This window comes from Stegodyphus dumicola, chromosome 4, assembly GCF_044657685.1.
Source record: "Stegodyphus dumicola isolate Sdum_Otavi_A_Nest chromosome 4, ASM4465768v1".
Taxonomy (NCBI): domain Eukaryota; kingdom Metazoa; phylum Arthropoda; class Arachnida; order Araneae; family Eresidae; genus Stegodyphus; species Stegodyphus dumicola.
Genome location: NC_140771.1, coordinates 169,850,709 through 169,870,189, shown reverse-complemented (window position 1 = coordinate 169,870,189; position 19,481 = coordinate 169,850,709). Strand labels below are relative to the sequence as shown.

At 32.7% G+C, this 19,481-nt stretch overlaps 1 protein-coding gene across 9 annotated transcripts in view; it reads left to right on the top strand.

The window, feature by feature from the left end:
• LOC118188251 (tyrosine-protein phosphatase Lar-like) overlaps positions 1–19,481 on the top strand; it is a 1,537,039-nt gene that overhangs the window by 1,462,122 nt on the left and 55,436 nt on the right. For all 9 annotated transcript variants that reach the window (XM_085815767.1, XM_085815772.1, XM_085815774.1 and 6 more), the window contains 3 exons: positions 1,561–1,758; positions 4,156–4,248; positions 12,075–12,261. In XM_085815767.1, the coding sequence (XP_085671893.1) occupies positions 1,561–1,758; positions 4,156–4,248; positions 12,075–12,261 (478 nt within the window). The remainder of the gene's footprint in view (positions 1–1,560; positions 1,759–4,155; positions 4,249–12,074; positions 12,262–19,481) is intronic.

The following is a 19,481-nucleotide window of genomic DNA, read 5'->3' as shown; positions in this document are numbered from 1 at the left end:
TATGAGAAAGCACAATCTAGTTGGATTGTCGGTCAGAATGAATGCCGCTGCAACAGTTATACAATAACAGATAATTTATTAATAGTCTTCATAGCTAGCTTGTCAGGCAGAATAACTAATGCTGCAACAATGCAGCGACAGATTATTTATTTCCTTTCGAGTTATATTAAAATATTTTGTTGCGTAGAATAAATAATAATTTTGTGGTTATACAGTGGCACACAATTTATTAACATTTTTTCAGCTAGCTCGTCGATTTGAATAAATAACGCTGAAACAATTATACAACGATTGATAATGTAAAAGCAATCTTATTCCAGCTAACTTGTCGTCCGAGATTAATAGCAATGTATCCATTATCCTAAGGGCAGGTAATTTATTATCACTATTTTTATCACGAATTTCCAACCTTTGAATAGTCGTTAGCTGGAGTCAATATCATGCTTTTGATACATTATTTCCCCTCAACGCTCAGTTTTTTGTTAACTTTTAAAAAGGTGACCCCTCAGCATAAAGCTTTCTAGATTCCCAAGTACGTGAACATTCCAGGGTGGTTTCCACAGTTTCAAAAGAATGGATAATTTTGAGGCCACGAGTTTCAAAGGAAAATGTGGAGGAACTCCGGAAAATTTTTTACTAGAATCCACAATTCAAGCTAGCCATGAACATTACTCCACCCACTTGAACACTTGTTGGATATGAAACAAAATTTCAGTAGTATACTTCCATTTGTTTCATGGTTTGAAGTTCTTTTCTTTCATAAAACGTAACTCCGAGACATTAGTTCTTTTTTAGTAATTCTATAGCATTGAACAAAGTCTGAGGTCCAGAATCGGCAGGACTTCGACGATTTCAGGTTTCAGAAATTTCTGTATTTTAGATCATCAATTTATATTTAGTGAGATGACGTGTAGACATGATACCATTGGGAGCTTGGCTTATTGTTAGGACAGATAGAAGAATGTTAACCCCCCCCCCAAAGAAAAGGACAGACGCCAGAGCCTGAGCAACTGCACTGGGTAGCAGAAATTTTAGAATTAAGAAAGGCACCGAATAGTGCAAATTAGGGATGGCAAAAGCTTCAGCATTTTGTTGAAGCATTGCGCAGGAGAATTTAGGATCCGCAGAGATTTCACACGGTGGAAAAAAGCGGCGTCGTTGCTTTCCCCCCTCCCGCTCTCCACACGCAGTCGCTCTAAGGCTAAAAGTGTAATCCTGGCCAAACCTGAATACAGCGTCAATCAATGTACTGTTATTGACTACAGTGCGACCTCCTAGCCAGCAAGCATTTGAAAGTGATATGCAGGAATCTCTGTTACTGGGGAGAAAAATCTCATTTACGGCACACACGCCTGCTTCTTTTTGTTGAGTATTATATTCTTAATTCCTAGATTTTAGAAAGTGTGGGAGGACTAGGGACTTTTTATTTGGCTGGATGTCTGGAGGTCGGGATATTGGACTTCTGGATTAATATTAATAAATATAAAATGTTACAGTATTACAGTATGTTTCTTCAAAATTAAATCAAAATATAATGCAATGAATTCTTCACTTCTTTAGTTCCAACAAAACCAGAGATGAGTATCAAGCTGATGCAAGAAGAGCCTCAACTGATAGTGCAGATCCACTGGTCGAGACCAGTTCATACTTATGGACAACTATTGAGTTATAGATTGAGATACGGGCGGACAGATGGCGGTCACCGTGAAGAAACGGAAATTAATCCATTGGATGATCACACAACTGTCAGAAATCTAGGTAAGAAAGGTATTTGACGATAAAATCAGCAATAATGCCCGCTAAATGAATCAATTCATTTTATTTTGCTCCTCCACTTACCCCTAAACTGCTTCAGACTAAACACTGGATCATCTGCGTAATTAGATCCGTTATACGCAATCATAAATATTGTAATATAAATATAATAAAACAGAACTGCATAAGATAAATATACATCGGATCATTGTACATAACAAGAGACAGACGCAATATACGTAATATTACTGAGGAAAGTGACAGAAATGGCAGTAATTATGCGTGTAAAAGGGGAAAAGTTTCATCTAAATTTTGTTTAATTATTACAAACTGTAATGCTTAAAAAATGAAAGATTTGGGAATTGAATTTAATAAAAATTAACAAGAATTAAGTTAAATAAAAAATACAAGAATTAGATTAATTAAATATTTAGAAAAGATAATAAGAAAATTCGTAAAACAATAAATTAAATGAATAAATGAAGATTGATCCTTTCTAAGTCTTTCTCAAAAGGACTGCCCGGATGAGATTAATCCTCTTTTATTTAATAATTAAAACTGTTTATTTATGACCGGAGCTAATGTAGCTTAAAACGCGGGAATTCATATTATAAAATAACTTATTTCAAAAATAATAAATAACAGAATTTACTTTATTTCTGCCCATTCCCAGTATAGCTTTAATTTTCATAAAAATCATTAAACATAATGTAATCTAATAAAAAGCTTCTTTATTTAAATTGTAAGGTAAATTTTTGCTACTTAAGCAAAATTTTATTTTTGTGCTTTTTCGCTATTAAAAGCGGAAAAACGCAAAAATCGCATTAAAACTATAAATAACAATGAGCAGAAACTGGTTGTAATCTAATTGAATCAATGCTTGTAAATTAGAAATTATTTTACATTCGTTTAATACAATAATTATCATGAGTGCTTTGAATCCTTTAATATAAGAGTCTGTTTCAAAAATCATATTTAGTTTTTTGTTAGCCAATGTCCTATTTATTTTTCTTTCAAAGAAAGATAATCAAATATGTAATGGAGGATATTTGCTTCAAAGGTGCCGTTTGCACAACAACATTTTGCTGAGAAATCTTTGAAAATATGTGAGAAACTTTTCATAATCAAACGTTAATTACAAACTGAAATAAACTGTCCTTATTCTTCTAGTCCTAATCTGCGAAAATATTTTATATAGAATCTTCCTGCTTCCCTTTAATATCATATCTTTCTTGTCACACATTTACCATTTGGCTTTAAGGTAAATTTTCGTTCCATTTTTCAAAAGTGGTTAAGTTATATCACTATCCTTATATAATATTGCATTTAAAATGCCATAGACCAGTGGTTTCCAACTCAAACTGCATGCAAAATGAATACACAATCTGAAAACAGCTTACAGGCCAGAATTTTATTTTTTAAATAAAAGATAGAGCATTCTAATTAAAGAAAATTCAAATAAATCGTAAATTTCATTTGCTAAATATATATGAAAACATGCATAAAGAATAATAATAATATCGCTAAGGCAGAAAGTTAAAATTTATATTTGTTTTCTATTCAAAATTTAAAGTTTGTATCTATATAAGACATTTTTGTTGATTATGCTTTACAATTGAAATATGCTGGCAACTAAATATTAAATTCTTAAGCTGACATTTCTCTCAAATAATTCTAACATGTTTTATTAATTAATCTAAACCTAAACGAATTATGCAAACTTAAAAAGTTTTCTTAAAAACTTAACAAATGAAACAAAACTTAAGAATAAATAATAACCTAGTTTCTTTCTCTTATTATAACCAAAATGCCATAAATCTAAGCATTGTTATCTTCTTCAATGTTTTATTCTTCTCCTTTAAAATTAACATCACAATAGAGGTATGTGTATTGGTATTATAATATAAAACTTGCTAAAATGCATTCGCATTTTATTACTCACATTGTAAAAAGAAAGAATCATCAGTTATGCAAAAACAAAGTAAAAGAAGATTAAAAAATCCACAGAACTCCTGTCCCAATCATTGACACTTATCCTTCACTGCCTTTCTTCTTCAGCATCTTTTAAATATTTTTTTAGTCAAAATATTTATTTTGTCAGTTCTGTAGCAATCTTGCTTTTCAGCAAAAAGAAAGGACATGAGGACTTTGGCGAACGCCGTTTCGTGAGGATTTTGTCAGTTACTGTTTTTCTAAAAATCGTTTTCTTTTAAACTTTTTTCTTACCGTTGCCATTTGCTCAGTTTTATTTATTCTTTCTATAAAATATAACCTGAAAATTCACAAACTGGTCTTGGTTGTATTGCCTGATTTTAAATTCGCTAATTCCTTAATTTCATAAATTACTGGTATAATATTTAAATAGTGTAATGTCATTTTTTTATCATTTTCCCCCAACAGATCGTGGCACAAGATATGAATTTCGTCTTTCCGGTAGGAATTCACTAGGATGGGGACAAGAATTCGTTTCTTACTTGGATACGCCCGAGGGTGGTAAGTAAATTTTTGGGAGGTCAATTTTCTTTCAAGTATGTTCTTAAATTGTTAAAATAACCTATACAAAAGCTTTAATTTTAATGTACTTAAGAGTCTATTTTATATTTTCAATGTCTTTGATAAATATCAGATTGGCGAGCCGAACTCCTCAAGAACAAGCGAAATAATGTTTTACTATCTGCGATTTCCTTGGAAGAAAAAAGAAAAGTGTTTAAAACAAAAGTATACGCGCATCGTACAGCTGATTTGTTAAGAGTTAATTTCTAACGTAAACAAAAATAACACTGAAGGCAATAAGAAATACCTGAAAAGCTTAATTTTGTTAATTAGCTTAAAGAGAGCTAATTAACAAAATTTAAGCTTAATAATTTAATTTTGTTAATGTTATTCTTCCCTTTCCTTTTCTAAGCGTAATACGCTTCTTTCGTATAGCTGTGCGTTTACCTGAATATGGCGAGAAATCACTGATCGTTATATAATCTGATCACAGAGATGTTGGCTGGAGAACGTCACAGGGACGTGCTGATTTTGCACCCGTTAGGGTAAAGATGAGGCAATCAACCAAGATTTATGTGGGAATAAAACTCATACTTTTGCAGCCAAACTCTAGTAACAACCATACTGTACAGCTCGCCGTTAACAATATGTAAAAGCATTAAAACTTATTAGTGTACGTAGGTTTCTTCGCTCGTGCATTGGCAGTTAGAATCTAGAAAACATCATCACAAAACATAGAAATAAACTGGCTAACTTGGTAGATAAATCAGGTGCAGAATGTGTCTTCGGAAGGTATTTAGGAGGGCCATTCCTCAAGGCGTTTAACATCGTAACCTCTACTTTGGAAAATCATATCGTTAGTAATGAAATTCTTCTATGCTAAATCTGATTCTATTGAAATAGAATGCTGCTCAATCTGTGCTTTTGTACGAATATTAATGTTAAATGTCAATCTTTCACGTTTATTTAAGTAAACACTGTACTTGCACACCCAAATTTATTTTAAGTATAAAAAAACGTATACACTTAATTTCAATAAATTTGTAATAAATGCAAGATTCCATTATTGCTCCGCCCAGGTAGTTATTCTGCTAGTTAATATTTATACTCAAGGCGAGTTTCAGCTCTGACCGGCCTCATAGTTAAAACCGTTCTCTAGATGAAGTGCAGATGACTTATTTTCTAACCGTGAGAAGTTGAGAAGACTCCCTCCTTCCTGGAATTGCATCTGACTGTCAAGGCTTTGTGCCAAATTGTGATGAGCCTCTGAAATAGGACTTACTTTCTTGTCAAAATCATCCTCCGATCCAATATGGAGTTGAAAAAAAAAATAGAAAGGTATCGGTCCCCATGGTGGTTTTCATTATCAGGAGTAGTTACAGAATTTTTTATTATAACAAATATTCATTATTGCCGAAAACGAATGAAAGCATATCATTTCTAAGAATATCTATACCTAATAATAATAATCGAAACCGTGTCTGAAAATAACTACTAGTTCAGTTAGATGATACCCTTTTACGTAACAGTAATCAAAGCGATGTCCGAAAATAACTGACGATGAATAGGTAGACAATTTATTATGGTAAAGTAAATGGAGGCTATCAGCCTTAGGAGCATGATTTCTTGGAAGGCAATGAAAGGAAAAATAAATGACTTTGTTTTAGTTACATACGGAGACAACCACACAGACATTTATGCAACCGTTGTTTTCAGTTAAAGAATAGATCTTCCCATAAAATTAGCCAAAAATAGATCTCCGTATAAATTTAGCAGTGTTCAGTAGTCATGCTCATTTGGTCCATCCGGTAAAAAACCTGCAAGTTATATATTAATAGAACCGTATTCATCCATTGACGGCTATTTTCTTAGAGTATCCATTCGTAGAAATCCTACAAAAATCGTAAACATCATAATCGTGGCAGGCTCGAAACATAGTAGACATAGACAGCCGCCTAGTGAGCGGATTTTTTGGAGGAGGACAATTAAATTATTGTTTAGCCACATAATGAATTTATTAAGCCACATAATGAATAGTTGCCTTGAATTATTAAGATCAGGGGCGATGCCATACTCGGTGCAACTGGTGCGATACTTAAAGGCGGCAGAATGTTTTGTGTTTAGCGTAGCACTGAGCGACAAATCTAAATATAGAAAAATATTTTAGAATTTAGGGAAGGCACTGGGCAGCAGAATTTAGGATCTACAGGAGATTGTACCTGGTTACAAAATGCCTAGCACCGGCCCTGATTATGATTAATTTAGATCGCTAGGCAAAACGTACTGATCGCCTAGGGTACCATAATATAATACTATAGTCTATAATATTGACATAATCGTTAATAACCTATGAAAGTCAGTAAACGATTTTTCCTTATATCAGACATGACAGGTATTCTTTTACGTGTTTTTCATATTCATATCAAATAGGTTTCATTGTTTTTTTTATTGAAATAAAAGAAAGCTATAAAAATTCCACATAATAAAATTTATTTCTACTTTTAATTATTTGTATGTTTCCATGGTTATTCATTTATAATTTTTAGAAAAAATAATATTAAGTTTTTTTGTTATATGTTTTTTAATGTTCATACGGCTAAACCATTATTTCAGTTCGATGAAGGAAAAAAACACTTCAACTCTTGAAACAGGGATTAATAGCAATTTCCGAATTATTTGCAAAATGCATTCTTTGGATTTGCGAACTTTTCTTTTCTTTCCCCACTTCCGATTCTAGTATTCTCTTGTCTCTCAGTATCAACAGTTTGTGAAAATGAAGAGCTAAGACATTAATCTGTAAAAAAAAAAAAAAAAAAAAAAAGTTGGTAATTTAATTTATCGAATAAATTTTCAAATCTAACCGTTTTTGCTTTTTTTCTATTACTTAGAGTTACTTTTCTCTCTTTAAAAATAAAAATAATTTGCAAACGATTTTACAAAAGCAATAATTTTCAACTTCAATTTTATAGCAATAATTTTCAACCTTTTTTCACTCATGCATCCCTTTCACCATCGCTAGAGGATCATTGCCCCCCCTTTTCCTTTCCAAAAGTTGAAAAGTTCACCTGCGTTTATTTTGGATTACTTTTTAATGTGTTTTTAAATTAAACAAGAAAAATTTTGAAAATGTTGATAAATACCAAGACTTGAATAAAAGTTGTTTTTTATATTCATAAACTAAATTAAACGCTTAACAAGTAAGTAAAAGGCTGAACTCATTCTCCCTGAAACTATGAAATTCCTCGCACGGGGGGAATTCCCTTCTAGTTGATAATCCCTGTTCTGTAGTTAATTAACTTCTCATGAAAAGCGGACACATGTCGCTGCTGCCATCTAGCGACGGCAGTCTAAAATATATTTTCTAAAATGTGAAATATGCTTTGTTATAGTTATAATTTAAGTCAATCGCAATTGCTTAAAGTGAATAAGGTAGTTATAAATTATTAATCGGTAAGCCGAGAAAATATCTTTATTATATTAAAATAACTTATGCAGTTGCATTTTGATATATTTAAAAACAAACAGGTAATTTATCAACGAAAGGTTAATAAATAAGGTGCATAATTAGAAAGGCAATGAATGATATCCATGCTAAAGAGGCTAGAGCTTAAATTCAGTTAAGGTCCTCTACTTGTCATTTTTTGCTTGAAATCCTAATTCCAGCCAGAAACCAAAGATGATCTCTGGTATATTAATTTCTTATTTAAACTACTTGCCAATTATTTAATTTATTTTTATTTGTTTCCTAACAATTTATTTAAATTATTTTACTATTCTATACTTTCCCTAAGGCCTTCCATAGGACTCCAGTACTTATAATTTTTTAATTAAACCCAGAAGGACTGCAATTAAATGTCAGTGTAAATCAGGGCTTAATTTCTAAAATCAGAAGTGCCGGAACACTATGGAGGGCCGTCAGAGAAGAAGGGGAAAATAAATAAATAAAATAACTAATAAAGTAATAAAAATTGGCTAATAATTAAATAATTAAATCAAAATTAAAATTTAATAAAATATAAACATATAAATAAAAATTTAATAAATTATAAATCATGATAAATAGTTAAATAAAAGAAGTAAAATACCGGGGCTTATCTTAGGAGCTCTGGCTGGATTTAAAATTTCGTTCAGAAAACTAACTAAGCAATAGCTTAGCCGGCCTCCGGCTGAATTCAAGTCCTGAATATCCTGTATAACCTACTACTTATGATGGTAGGATTAAGGGATGATTGAAACAAAAAGCATTCTTTTTTCAGCGAACGAATGAAAAGAAGTAAATCGATTAAAGCGTCAATACTGAGAATAGAAATAGTATGAACGTATGGAAATAATTTTGATGGAGAAGTGTAGCTTCTAAAACAAAGAGAGAAGACTCATCGCGATGCCCTGCCGATATAATTCTAGCTGTCAAGCAGAATGCAACTGGGCAAAAACTTTTCCCCGAATCCGATCCGATAACAATATGAGAACAAAAGTAAGGTCTGCACAATTAAAAATTTTGTCAGAGCTTAAATTGCACCGGGCTTCGGCGCAGTTTAAGCTCTGACAGGAAGGTTGTAAAGAGAGCATTTTTTCAAGAAGAAGTGAAAATTTTTGTCCCCCCCCCTTTTTTTTTTTATTACATACTTGAAGTCTGCAAGAGCTATGCAGTGATGGGTCACTAGCGCTGGACGTGCACGACCAAGGTAACCATTGTTAGTACTTTCGGGAATAAAACCTTTTTCCTGCTCTTATACATTCATTGGAGAATAAGCTTTGACATATGGATGCTGAATTTTCTTTTCTTAATCTTAACACCTCATTCAAAGTGTGAATATCAGTGTAAAGAAGACAGAGAAAGACAGGCATGCGTTCTGAAGTTTTAATCGCATATTTGTTTTTAAAATAAAATTTGTCCGCTGAAATTGTATTTGATTTACACAAAAGAAGTGCAGGAGCCCTTTTATTTAGGGCTCCGGTGCGCTCCGGCCAGAATCACTAATTAGCTCAGAAACTGAGAAATACCGAAACTTAAGCTTTGATGTAAATTATAGAATATAGGAAATGAACTTTTGGTTTATCAAAAATTGCTCATTTTGATGATCAAGTATAGCTTAGATCAATTCCTAACGTATGTGAAAATGTAAAATTATGTTCAAAAACTTCTTTACGAAAAGTTTTTTTTCGTCCATATTTTAGTTACCATATTGGCAGGAATAAAAGACGATTTTGCAATTTTTAAGATATTTTACAAATAAATAAATATTCTGAAATGTTTCGATTTTAACTGTCACCCAAAAGAGCTCTCCTAAATCTGATCAGCTCAGTCAGTCAATACCTTTCAAGGTAAAAGTTGATTTGCCGGTTGATAGTCACTAGTATAGGTTACTGGTATGAGGCAGTGCATTATACTTAGGTAGAATTTTAAATTAAAATTATATGACTTACAATGATACCTGTGAAGGTTGTTGCTCACCGGTGCCCGTCAATGTCGATGTGATCACTGATCTACGGGTTGATGGCCGTATAGGTCAAACATAGTTATTCAGTAGTGTTTAAGAGATGGCCAAGTTATAAAATGAAAAAATCGAAGGAATTTTCGCAAGATATGCACAATAAAATCTGATATTTTCCGAGCAACTGTATTAGCTATTAAATATTAGTTAAAAAAGAGAGAGAGAGAAAGCGAAGAAAAATTGTATCTAGTAAAACATTTTCAAAGCTGTCAACCTAATGTGAAATAGATATAAATAAAAGTGTCGCATCCCCTTAAATTGTAAAGTGGTGCTATCTGGAAGAAGGGCTTCTCCTTCTATTCCTACCTCCATGGACTACATAGGAGCTTTCATGTTTTTCCTCTTGAGTAATGTGAATCGAATTGAATGCGTTTTTGAATGCAATGTTTTGGTTCTTTTGTAGCCATTTGTAGTTTAAAAAGTTGTAGGGCTCATGTCGCCACAAAAATTTCAAAATCGCATATTAAATTATTTCTGAATAATAATTCCTGTGCTGTGATTTTATATTCTAATTCTGTCTTTGGGTTTAAGCAAGTGGCAAAATAATTAAATTGTTATCTACCTGTATATTCGCTGTGTTAGTTTTATAATTTTGCATTCTTTTTTGTTTTGTTTGTCTTGTAACCTTGCATAAAAATTAAATAAATCGTCAAAATACCAATATATACCTTTCTCGTAAAGCACTGCATATTTGTTGTTTTATTTGTAACAAATTTAAGGAAAAAAATTTTCTCTTCCGTGAAATATATATTTTATATCCAAGAATTTAATTTTGAAAGAAATTTTATTTATTCATTTTGTTAAAAATATGTACCTATAAATTGTTCATAAATACCGCCCAAAGCAAACAAAAACAACGTTCATCTAAAACGTACGAAATAGTGTTTAAAAATTCATTAAACAATGTAAAGCTGTTTAGGTACTTCTTTAGTTTTTTAACTTGATTTCTCTTGAGTAAACCTTACATCGTCGGCTAATGAACATTTCAAGAGAATGTCTCTCTTCTCTTGCTCTTTTAATTAAATTTCTATTTTTAATAAGTCATATGAATTTTCTTTACTGTTGGAACGAGACAATGATAGCACTATTTAACATGTCCTTTCTAATGAGTTGACTACTTGACAAGAATGTAAATATTAAACGATAAATTTAAATTTCATACCTGATTTAAATTTAAATTGATGCATAATAAAAGAACTGAAACAAATTTATTAAGACCTTTTGTTTAAGCGTTTTTAAAATCATTCGGAAGTTGCTTTAATTATGCGCATTAAAAATAAATGTAAATAAAGTAATATAATTAAATAATGCTTAGATAAATGTACATAATATGATTGAATAATAATGATTTAACTAAACGTTTCATTTACCTAGGTCGTTATATGTGTTTTTTGAGGCTTTCCTAGTATTAACTTTATGCTGAAGATTAGTGTCTGACTATTCAATATTTTCTGCTATCTTGTATACAAAAATTATTTTGTTGCCAATTAGGACATTTGTTTGACTTGGACTGTTGAATGTTTCGCGCGAAACTTCAGTGCGACGCAATGTTAAGTTGAATATTCCGACCATCAGATTTTTCCGTATGAACGGAATGATGTATGTTACGTATTGATGAGATGGATAGACTTACGGTATTTTCCTGGATGAAATGTTTTCAAATCATACTGCGTGATGTTTCGGAAGTTATCCGCCCCGGCATGGTTTCAAGAACATTGAAACTTCTGCGCATTTCAACACTGACGTACTGGAATATCTGAATAGAACTGATGAATAGAAATGTACTGCATGAGGTGAACCGGTCGCTTGGTCACATGCTTCCTACTGCAAACTTTTAGACTGCTCGAAACTTTTAACTCAATGAAAGTGAAGCATTGAAAATCTACATGCTTCTTTATCAAATGCGACATATTTTAGGCCTAATATAGATTCTCAAAATCGGAAATGAAATAACATATTTCGCTGTAATTAGTGGATATTCCTGTGGCTTATACCAGTCTTGTAATAAAGTTGAAAGCTTGGAAATCTTAAAGAGATCCCTTTCACAGCATTTGAAGACATAAGAAGGTTTTGTTGCCTAACAACAAATTTCTAGTTACACTGTTTGTAATAATTTTACTGCTGTATGAACAGTTTCTGGCAGCTATCGTGCTGTGCTTCTTTTTCGCTCGTTTGCACGAAAACACGTGACAAAAACTAAGTTTTGTTGCATTACTGTGCACTCAATTTTTTTAAAGTTTTTATAGATTTTAAGCAAAATTTTCATGGATGTTACGAATTTAATAATATGTTAAAAGTTTATGTTAATCTATTGCTGTTCTTTATTTCTAGTGCCGACTGCACCGCCTCAAAATCTGAGTCACAACCTGCAAAGTCCAACCACTATCGTCATCAGCTGGGACCCGCCTATTCCTCAGTACCGAAATGGGAACATCAAGTACTATGGTGTACAGTTTCATAAGGCATCCGAAATGAAGTTGCCTGAACAAAACACTACTAGTACGAGACGAGTGTTCAGGTAAGTTAATTTTGGTGTGTATAATGCAACGCTTATAATGGTGAAAGCATTAACATTAATACGTCGATTATTAGAGCTTTCCAGCAGCGTAGGGTTTTTTTCCCCCGCAATCTCATATAATGACATTTTTAATTCAATTAGCATATTAAAAAACAGACAGGTTTCGCTGCAAATTGAACGATATTATAACAAGAACATTCAAATACGATCCATCCTGTTGAGTTACGCTCGGTTATTTCTTGCGGCACGAGAAATGACCTAGGTAATGTCCTTGATACTTGGACCTTGGTAATAATTATGTATTGTCGTCCCGTAGACAGTTTTGTTTTATGCTAGTGTTTGTGATAGTAATCTTTCCATCGTTCCACAGTAAATAACCTTTTTTCTAAAACACGGTACTGAGAATCTCCGGTAGAAGGCACTGTAGTAGCCCTAAATCGAGTACGAGAACGTTTGAGTTGAAAAAAATATTAATACTGGAATTGGTATGAAAATGTGCGGTGAGTTATAGTACCATAAAATATAATTGTATAAATTATATTAAATTTGCGCATAGATAATATATATATTTCATTGGGTGAGTCTACTTAATAAAGGGTGCGGCAGGGAAACTGCCTTATTTTTAAATTGAATAACACAAATAGTTTAAATGATATCAGTTTAATTTTTTTCAAGTTATAAAGAGACACTTAAAGTTTTTGTTATTATGTTTTAAAAATAATATTATTAAGGCGGCCTTCGGTCTGGTCAATTCATTGAGATCGAGATTTGAAGTTTCTTTTCACTTTTAACAGCATATCAACCGGTATGTTGTCGATAGCAGCTTGAATATTGTTCTTCAGTTGAACCAGGGTCTTTTGAATGTTAGAGATTTCAGATAGCCCACAAAACGAAATTACACGGCGATAAATCAGGCGAACTGAAGATCGCCTCGTAAGGAGATAAGGCATCCAAGGAAATTTTCTAAAAAATCCGTGATCCAATGATGCCTATTCTGGACAATGTACACCAAACAGTCACACGTTCTGTATGGAGGGGCTGCTCATGAAGTTGTTGGGGATTCGTGCCACTCCAGTATGGCACGTTTTGTTTATTCACGCAACCTGGAAAGATGAAAATGAGCCTCATCGCTAAAGAACACAAGGGCATCATGAGGCATATTGTCAAGAACGTATTCTCATGCATTATTTCATGAAAGAAAATCGCGTGGATTAAGTTTTTGCACCACTGCCAATTTATATGAATGAAAATACAATACGTTGGAAACTACGACTCCACGGCGAACGCGCGCTCCTCTCTAGTCCACTGCATGATCGGTACTAAACCTACATTATATAAAACGTTAGAGATCGCTCTTTTCAATGAGCACCACCCCACCCTTCTCGGAATAAATGTCGCTAGATGGCGCACGTTTCAAATAAGGAAGTTCCCCTGCCGCACCCTGTGCAAGACCTGGTTAATTCATCTACTATTAACCGGGAGCTTTCTTGTAAGTAACCATTTCACTTTTTCAATCCTTTCATTCGTTCGGGTCATATTTGAATGCCCTGATATTTCTGATATATGACGGAATAACTAATCTGAGTTTCAGTATTCTAAAAACAGTACTTTTAGCTCCTACACTGCGTGTACTTGGAAAGATTCACTGGAATCGAACTAGCGTTTTTGGCTTAGGATGTAAGATCTAGTCTTCTGTGCTAACATATACTGCTACTAGACCTACTTGAAAATCTGTGTGGCGACTTGTGGCTAAGACTAGAATATGAATACAACAGGGGAAGGGTGTAAAAGACCCTTTTATTGAACTCAGTTATTTAGAGACGTCACAGATTCTGTGCGTACAGAATCCACAATAATCTTACGATGAGGAGCTGAAAGATAATGGTAAGAAACTAAATTTAAAGGTAAGCTAGTAGTTCAGGACTACACAAATTAATTTAACCTAGCAGGTTGATTCAGAAAAAACCTACATCGGCGTGACATTAACTTCGGCGGCGAGAATACGACGCCGAATTTTAAAATTCCAACGAATGGTAAAAAATAACAACGCATGCACTCAATGTCGAAAACACGCTGTGACTAACCTTTCCGCTGCTTCAGTTTAAATACACTCTCGTTCACCCTATCTCATTTACATCCTGGCGAGGAAACGCGAAAGAAACAAAGAGGCTAACATATTTAAATAACTATTATTAAAATTTAATATAAACTTAATAAGGTAAGTGCAATGTTTACTCAAAAGTATTCATAGGTGGTAAGCATTCCTTATTTTGAATCCTTTATCTTTTGTTGCCTTTGCAGATTGTTTCAGAAATTTTAGATTAGGTGCCTACTTATTGTATTCTTTTCAAGAATAATATGTCCATAAAATGAAAATATTTGTAAGATCTAACCTTCCAGCATTCTGCAAGGGCCTTCATATAAAGTTCTAGCAGAATGTTTTGAAGAACATCTATATGTTACAGTTCTATAATGCATAAAAGCAAGTGCAAATACTGCTGTTAGTGGTACTCTCATATAACGTTTAAAGAAAGTTCTATTGAAAACGCTCGTACAACATTAGACAATTTATTACATTTTCATAATTGTAGAAAAGTAGTAGAAATAACTCAAAGCTACTGAAAATTGAGATTAGTTGAATGTAACCTAATGCGGTTCAAGTTAGATAAAACCTCATCGGAAAACAGTTTTAGAACACAAATAAAAATGTAGTCAAGAATCAGTATTTGTTATTATACAATCAAACATAACTTAATAGCCTATTTATTTGAGAAATAGCTTTGAAGAATTGTTCAAATCTTTTAAGGGAGATTTTCTTACAAGAATTTTTTGTTGAATTTTCCTTTTTGATCATGACGGGGAAGTTTTCCTGGTACATTAGAAAAGTATGTTTGAAGCAAAAACAAACGCAGTTTTTTATTTTAAAATCCCTTGGAGAAAGAAACGCTTAGTAATGTAACCGTCACTTCTTTTGTTGTTGATATCTGGAGATGTAACTTCAGAAAGCGAGAAATTTGACTGTAAAAATAACTACACAAAAACAATTTTTCATAAAAATGGATTACAGTTATGAGAAATGAAAATGTAGATACATTTTAGCAATTACAAAGTATAACAAGTTATTGTATACTTAGCAATTTTTTACATGACATCCATTTTTCGATACAGATATTTTTCACTTTCTGCACAAAAAATTCTTTGCCTCATAACCAGAAAAGCATTTTCCGTATCCATTTTCTTTCTTAAGGATTGTTCCCTTTTTCTTCTCCCTGGAGAGAACCAAACACTTAGCCTTATTGGCACATCCTTTTATTTTGAGTTTTCCTCCCCCTTTGAATTCAGAAACCACTCCATGGGATTGATAGAGTGCTTACGTCTTTCCACAAATATCGAGCTGTTGTTCGAAATAAATAGACATTTTCTTTACTGGCTTCTATCATATCTGCGTTTCTATACTTTTAACAGTTTTGACGTCCTGTCCGGTGGTTTACAAAAGAATGAGAAAAAAAAACGGTTGGGCAAAATGCCTGAGTTTTTGAACAATGGTATAGTTTAAAAATTAAAAATTCATACCAACAGAGAATAAGGTAGTGAATAAAGATACCTGTACCATAGGGCAGTAGTTTTCAAATTGTGTTCTACGGAATCTGGGGTTTCTGTACAACTCCTGTAGGGGCTCGACAAATTATAATCAAGATTCGAAAGAATTTTCAAATGCCGTGTCGATCGTAAAATTAAACGTCTAAAATAATTAATGAAATATATTTTTATTTCCATTGTTATTGTTACTTAAACTAATATGAAGTCCATCAGTAATTTTCTTTTTTCTAATAAAATATATGTAATATTGATATATTTTCATTGCTTTTTTTAGTATTTACTTTTCATGACGATGAAAAAGTTCACAAAACATAATTTTTACGGGTTCCTTGAGCCAACAAAGTTTGAAGATTACTACCATAAATTAATTCCTTCGTATTACCACTTGTTTAGGCATATAATACGTAAAGAATTGAACTTTAACTTTTTAAGTTAAACTGAAATTAAAAATTCAACTTTAAATAAAAAATTTAGCTTTTTAAATGTCATGTAAACACTTGTCTAAACACTTCAAAAGTTCAATTTTTATTGCATTAATATTTGATAGATAAAGCAAGAACAGTCAGTGGACACCCACAACTTATATAAAATATAATTATTTAAGAACCTAAAGTCATTTTAAAATAGTCAAATAAGTCCATTCGGCTTAAAACTTGCATCAATTACTGTTTCATAAATTAAGTCCTTGAAATCTAATAATCTATAAATCGTGTTTTGTTTGCCTATAGTAAAACGACTGCAAACTAAAATCTTTGTAGAAACATAAGGTTTTTTACGAAACAGAACAGGAAACACGAAAAGTTAACTGTACAAACTCCGAGATCCGGAATCGTAAGGATTTTTCCGATTTTAGATCATGAGTTTGAATGTAGCAAGATGACATGTAGATAGGCAACATTGGGGCTTATTGTTTATGTCAAACAGAAGAATGCTACCTGCTAACACAGCTGGTTCTTGAGCTAGTGGAAAAATTTTTTTAAATGAGGAGAGTCACTGGGCAATAGAATTTAGGGCTGGCAAATTTTTTTGAATTTAGGCCATACTCGGGACGCATATTTCACAAGTGCACATCAGCGTAGCCACTGAGGGAGGGGTTTCGAAAATAGACCAATGAGCTTCTTCTGCTCTTGTGAGGCTAAATAAATCTTCATGTATGTGAGCGTATGTTGTTTACATTATAATATGCATTTGTTTCGCAGTTATAAATGTTTGGCGTAATAGTAGAAAATCTCGTAGTACTTTCGTTTTATGAGTTTAATTAATCGCTGACATTTCACTTTCGCGATTTTTATTACGCATTGATATTTGGATTGATGTTCATGGCATATTACCGCTCGTTACACCGAGAAAATGACTGAAACTACAATTAGCCTCGAATATTATGCATTTAATAACAAATGTGGATTAAAAGAATTCATTTGTATAGTTTTTTATATTTTTTATTGAGATGAGAAGGACTGGAAGTGTTACAATGAATCTAGTGTTTTCTTATTTCACTGCCTGCATTCTTTTGATTTTGAAAGTGTAATATTCAGAATACATATTGTGTATGATATGATTATATCCATTGTTAACATTAAAATTTATATGGGAATAAATTGAATATATTCGTTGTGAATAGATAAATTCATTCTGTTTGATGAGTATTTTTTGTGTAGACAGTATATTTAAGAGTGAGCAGTTATTAAATGTGAAATTTACCAGACTAAATGCAAATTAGTGAATTACGAATGCAAATTAGTGAAGTTCACTTTGAATAAAGTTCTGCATTGGCTATTATTATAGAACACCTTTTTCATATAGACTGAAATAAAAAGGGCTGACTTCTATTTACATACATAACTGGTGTAAATATTTTTCTCATATGCATAGTTTTATGTAAAGATAGCATTTGGGCTCGGATGTGTATCACATATTTCTTTCGTCTTATTTATCACTTATTAAGTACTATTTCGCATGAATGTATCCAACATGTGTTTGTATTTATTTCAAATTCTTTCAACCAGGTAGTGAAATCTTCATAATTGCTTATATTTGATCTAACTTCGCAATGAAAATTTTCAGAAAAAATAGACGATGTACAGAAAATTGCGTGGCAAAGTATTTTCAACCATCTTGCTTAAATCTTAAAGCGTGCGAGAGGTCATGTGACACGACAGAAATATTACTGGATGCTCATTGGGCCATCTTAGAAGCCACTCCCTCGGTGGCTACACAGATGTGCACTTGTGAAATATGCATACGGGACACCAAAATTTAGAACCCGAAGAGATCGCTGCGGGTAGCAAAATGCGTAGCGCCAGCCTTCCCCACAGCCAATCAAGGGCCTAAAGTGTGATCCTGGCCAGCATCCATACATTGTCAATCAATGCACTGTTGTTAGCTGTGCGACTCTCTAGCCAATAGGTGTTTGAAAGTGACATATAGGAATTGCGGTTGTCCGGAGAAAAATTACATTTACGTTACCCAACTGCTCCCTTTTGATAAGTATTATATTCGTCATTCCTAGATTTTGTCGGAGGGGATTTCTATTTATTTATTTTTATCTAGTTTTCTGGAGGTCCGAATCTTAGATCATTCCGGATACTCGATTTCCGCTCTTCGGACTTTGTACTGTATACCCTCGCCGAAGTTCGAACCAGTGCTAGCTGGTTCGAACTTTGGCTACCATTTACACCACGAGAGTACGCATGAAGGAATGCGGTAATTCCTTGTATTCTTCATGTACAGAGCAACTGAGTAGAAGAATCCGACTCAATAAACCAAACCTAACTGAGAATCAGATGCTACTGTAGAGTGTGTTTAGAATTTTTAGAGCCAGAAAATGTGATAAATAAACTATCCTTGAACTGGGATTCGAATTACTTATCTTCCATTGCCAACTGAACGCGCTACCACTTACACCACAGAGAGAGCATGAAGAACGACCCGGGTGATCTGCGTAAATGATTCTGTTATACACAATCATAAATATTGCAGTAATAACATAAATACAACACAACTATGTAGCATAAATATATAATATATTATTACTGTATTTTATACAATACTCTAGTCCTAAAATATATGTAATATAATTATCTCATATTTATTGTATCTTGTAATTGTTGCATCTGATATTCATACGAGTTCTCAGAATCCTTTATTCTTAAGAGTCAGCTTTAAAATATCATATACTAAACATAATGATAATGTTAGTAACATGATATTTCTTATTTAAAGTTGTTTTCTGTTACATTTTTTGAATAAAACTTATTGCCGGCAAAGATCGAGTACTAAACTTGCTTTATTTATTGATAGGCAGGAATAATTTTAAATGGTTATTTTACTTTGAATTCACGCTTTGTAAATGGAACTATGATGTATTAGAGAGCTTTAAATGATAAAATTGAATTATATAGGAAACGTTTTGCTATATAATTCAATGCTGTATAATTTTTGCTATATAACTCAAAAATATCTCCAGAAATGTAGAGGGAACCGAAATAAGCAGATTTTAATGGAATATGTATGCTGAAATGGCGTGTGGAGGTGGTAAAAGGCGCTGTTGAGAGGTAAATAAAACCGCTCTGCTGGCGTAAGTTTTCATTCCTTGTGCGGTTATTCGAGCGAAGTGAATC